The sequence below is a fragment of the Notothenia coriiceps genome, unplaced genomic scaffold, assembly GCF_000735185.1.
Source record: "Notothenia coriiceps isolate Sejong01 unplaced genomic scaffold, NC01 NC01_scaffold00035492, whole genome shotgun sequence".
Taxonomy (NCBI): domain Eukaryota; kingdom Metazoa; phylum Chordata; class Actinopteri; order Perciformes; family Nototheniidae; genus Notothenia; species Notothenia coriiceps.
This window is the reverse complement of record NW_011368193.1, coordinates 1-4,992: the sequence shown is the minus strand read 5'-3', so window position 1 is coordinate 4,992 and position 4,992 is coordinate 1. Positions and strand designations below refer to the sequence as shown.

General features: G+C 42.2%; 1 protein-coding gene across 1 annotated transcript; it reads right to left on the bottom strand.

Annotated features, from left to right (window-relative positions):
- Positions 1–350: 350 nt before the first annotated feature.
- On the bottom strand, positions 351–4,485 carry cyc1 (cytochrome c-1). Its single transcript, XM_010791584.1, is given in 8 exon segments — positions 351–563; positions 986–1,086; positions 1,815–1,975; positions 2,056–2,213; positions 2,369–2,495; positions 4,251–4,318; positions 4,320–4,398; positions 4,400–4,485. Coding segments are annotated over 8 exon segments (870 nt in total). The 5' UTR covers positions 4,471–4,485; the 3' UTR covers positions 351–458.
- Positions 4,486–4,992: the final 507 nt, after the last annotated feature.

The window sequence follows — 4,992 nt, the reverse complement described above, 5'->3', positions numbered from 1 at the left end:
TTGATGGATTACAACTTTAACAGACACCATTTCTCAGCGCTTGTGTGGATTATTGAGTATCTTACAAGAGATGGACCAAGTCAATCAACAATAAGTTTAATTTTTGACAAAGTGTCTGATACGTGGATGACATGGACCGCGAACTGCTCCAGTAATGACTCAATGCAGGTAAAACAAAGCAAGGCATGTGGGTGGAGGGTGCGTTCAAGGGACACCACCAACTCTCACAGTACATGACTACACGCCAATCAAGCTAAAAAGCAGGCATTGTTCCGTGGGAATAAAACATTGTATGTATATACTATATTAGTATATATATATATACATACATACATACTCTTATTTCTGTGTCAGTTGTTGTTTGTCCACATGATTATCGTGATGTGAGCGTTGTGGGGTCATTGAACGCAGCCCGCTCTGGTATGTTTAGGGCCCAGGTAGGGTGCGTTTGTTTCCGATTACTTGGGAGGCCTGTAGGCGATCTTCCTGCTCTTCAGCACAGACCACCTGTGTCTTTTCATGTAGTAAAGCAGAGGGACGACGATGCCGGCGCCCATCAGCAGCTGGGGGGGGGAGAAAGGGAGCAGAAAGATTAATCCCACGACTAAAACCACATTTACATCCTATTTGAACTTGATTTATTGAGTCTGTACGCAGTGAAAACTTTGATTAAACACATTTCTGATTAAGGTTTGGTTTGATGATAGCAAAGACAATGTTGGGGGCAAACACATGAGTATGTTTTGCACGCTTTTTTTTTTTATTGTGTTCAATAGTTCAACTTCTGTAAGACAGCAGCGCGCGTTCCACCTGTCATGTGCCAAGAAACAACCAATAAAAGCCAAGCTGTATCCTTACTTCTGCAAATATTAGTGAACGGAAAATATGGAAAAGTTCATTTTAGGTAATTAAGTGCAGGTCTATAGTAACACCATATCCATTATGTGAGCACAGCTTCTAAAGAGTGTGTAGTTGTGTATCTTACCTTCAGCCCCATGCGTTTGCGTTGGTCGTGCGCTGGCTCTCCGGCCCACTTCAGGAACGTACACACGTCCTTAGCAACCTGACTCATGGAGGCAGGTGTTCCTATGGCAAAAAACACACATCAACCATCAGCACAAATATTTTAACTGCAGCAAAGTTCAAAATACGAGCCTAGAAACGATGCATGGATATGAAGGAGTTCAATCTCCATGCATAGGCAAAAATAGTTTGAAAAATCTATTTTTCCAGACCAATAGCAATTGATTGTGATGTATGTAAAAAAAAACATCCAGGTTTTCTCTTATTCCCATCTTGCTGATTGAAACGATTCAGTGACATTAAAAGCACAGTTCATTTGAAATCAGCTTTGCAATTGTTGTTGCATTTAGTATAACAATAGATAACTTGTTTAATATAATAACTATTGCAAGTTGCCACGGCTGCAAACATTAGCATTGCTCATTTGCTGTCACCTTAAATGCAGTCATCTAAAATTCAATTATTTTTTTACAAAAAAAGCAAAATAGAATCCAAGTTATATTTTAATTGTAATTCTGACTCATTTATTTGGATCCTTCATATTCTTTACCTCTACCGTTGGTATTTGTATAATAACCTTTTGTTATCTTCCTTTATTTAACTGTTTACTGATGTGCAATGCCTGCTGCAACACAATCATCTCCACATGGCATACTTTCTCAATGTTGAAATGTTGCAACTCTTTCAGTGCCATCATGTTGTGTTTCTACACAGATCACTATTTTAACTAGGATTATTTGATTGAGCAGCCTGACCTCACAATCAACTACATGCTTTACATCTCAACTCACCATCCTCAAACTCCAGCACCTCATTGTAGATTGGGGGGGCCATGCCGATGGCCTGGCCGACGAAGTAGGGGTTGTAGTGGAGCCCCTCCCTCACCGCCACTCCTGCAGGAGGCTCACAGTATCCCGTCAGCAAGCTGAACACGTAGTCCTCTCCTCCGTGTCTGCGGGAACACTACACGTGAACACCTGATGCATGTGGAGATCAGGTGTGAGCGCTCTCAGACTAAAAGTTGTTAGTTACCTGGCATTGATGATGTAGCTGAGGTCGGGGGGCAGCGCTCCGTTGTTGGCGGCGCGGGCAGCCTCGGGGTTGGGGTATGGTTTTGGGAAGTAGTCCGACAGCTTTCCGGGGCGGGTGAACATCTCTCCGCTCTCATCAGGACCATCCACCACCTCAGCCTGAACACACGACACCATACATCTTAAAGTATGAAATCAAACACACCATACCTCTTAAAGTATGAAACCTAACACACCATACACCTTAGTATGAAACCTAAACCACAAAACATTTTCCACATGGTTCAACCCCTCTGTCAAACACACAGCCTCACCTCCTCAGCCATGGTCTTGACCTCAGCCTCTGTGTGCGACACTCCCACCAGATTTCTGAAGGCCAGGTACTCCATACTGTGGCAGGCTGAGCACACCTGCTTATAGACCTGGTAACCACGGCGCACGCTGCCGGGGGGAAGAGAATAGAGGTCATCCTCTACAAAGCACCACGGGGAGCAAAACTAGGGATGACCAAGTTAGACATTTCTCAGACAATGCCAATGTTTAGTATCACAATGTGGTTGACTTACATTTGAACATTATACTTTTTAAAGTAATAAAGGAATTCTGAATCTAATGGTATTGGTTTCCTCATTGTCAGTCATAATTTATTATAACCTGTCGTGTTTGGGATAACAAACCATATTTAATAGAATTAATTAGCCATTTATCAAATGAAATATGAAAATAATAAATATACAGAGCAAGCAGACAGGGCTCAACGCTAACTTTTAAAAGTGGTTGCCAGGCTGGCAACCAGGCATCAGCTTTTGGTTGCCAAAACTGAAAAAACGGTTGCCATTTTTAGTCACCTTATATTTTAAATAATTAAGATACTATACAGTTATACATCAACTTAATAATGAAAATGTGACACAAAAGAATGTTCAAATGCTTTACAATAAGTAATTAACACAATTATTTGAAACTAAAGTGGTAGGAAACTTGTCCACCCTCAATTGCTGGTATACAAAACACCAGTAGTGCAGCTGTTGTCATGTTCTTCACAGATCCCCCAAAAAGGAATTGAGCAAGTCACTAGTTCCTTGGTCATCCGTTGTCTTCCTTTCAAATTGGTGGTTTCTCTGGACCTTTGTGACTGACCACCCCATAGCTCCACTGGTTCCTTCATGCATCGAGAGTCTTGGATTGTGGTTCTGTTGCATTGGCCAGCCTAATACATTTCTAATGTTAATAAATGGAAGCCGCAGTCACGGTTAAGAAATTGATCTTAATTAGTTTAATGCTGTAAATTACTTAATACGTTCGTAACTAGTATTTACAATGTGTTACCTGTTTTATAGAAGTGATGGCCGGGGTGTGGCTGGGGTATGCGGAGGGTTCTTCCTCATGGTAAAGTTTCGTTTTGCACTTTATTTGGTTAGTAGATAAGATCGTCGGGGACTATATTTGAAGGAACTTTTACCGGAAAGTGAATGGACAACATTCCTCTTGCTTTTTGTCGGATTCCCCTTGCACGTTATCAGGTGATTCACGTTTGAAATTCGTTTGAGATGTTACGGGTTGGCCGACATTTACCGCAAGTCAAACAACTTAATTTGCTTCGCTATTTTTGTAACAACAACACACGACGCACAGCGGCACGCGAGTAACGTGCATCACTTTCTGGCGTCCGTAATCTCACCAAGCCGTGCAACTTAAGAGTATCAGGTTCGACTGATCACAAACAATATTAAATATCAGCTCTTTGAGATACAACCAAATAATAACATTTATTCTTTTGGGTGCAATTTTGATGTTTGGCTTCCTTAATTTCTAGTTAAAAACTTGTTGCCAAGAATGTGGTTGACATTTTTTATGAATGGGTTGGCGCAATGGAACCTGGCAACCGTTACTGTTGAGCGCTTGGCGATTAAGCAATGTTAAAAGGGAATGAAAAATGCAGTGCAACTCCATTTTCACCTTAAACCTGTAAAGCTTTGTTCCTAAATGCAATTTCCCCAAAACATATTACGGGAACTCTGCAACAGTACTTGAATCAGTAAACGTTAAATCGGCTGCTCTGTTATCTGCGAATGTCACGTTATTTACATTGGTGCTCCCTGCCAGAACACAAACCGACATTAAAACAAGGGGCGCAACAACACAAAGTGAGACACGGAGAATGTGTTTTACGTGTGTGTGTTTGTGTATTCACACCTGGCGTGGTCCAAAGAGGACATAGTCCAGCGTGGCTCCAATGGTAATATAGGGGGGTGAAGCTCCAGGGTCGGCAGGTTTGACGGACTAGATGCAGCATTGAGGCGAGCCCTGCCCCCCGGCAGTGACCACGCCTAATGTGCTCAGGCACCTTCCTGCTCGAGGCAGGCTGGGCGAAGGACATGTTGGCCTGTGTGGACGAGAGGGGATGGCAAAGCATCAATTTGCTTACAGTAGTATTGGGTGATAGCCATGTACGAATGTGCCCAACTATTTCGGACAATAGCGTTTTCACAACAACCACGTAAATAGAGGAGTTTTGAGATTAAACTTGAATCAAAAAGTGCAAACATTCCCCATCTGTGAGGACAAATAAAGGACTTCTGATTTCGAAATTCCTAGAAATTCCTTGGATTTCTCGCTAGGGGTGCAAAAACTAATCAAGGACCAAATTAGTTTGCCAACTAATTCAGTCTGTCGATTTCGGTTGGTGACCGTCATCACATGTGTCTTTACGCGCCGTTAAGCTACCACGTTATTGGTCTTTTTTCGGTACTGGACATTTAAAAATATTTTCATGTATATTGCTACAAAAATTATATCGCAGTCTTGTGTCGCCACTCGTTTCTAACATGCAAAGACAAACAGAAATGGTCGATGATGTATTTGTCGAGTCAGACGAGACTCTCTCCCTCGTCTTGTGTGCGAAGGGGGCGGGGCAGTTTTACACACACGCAGCTGC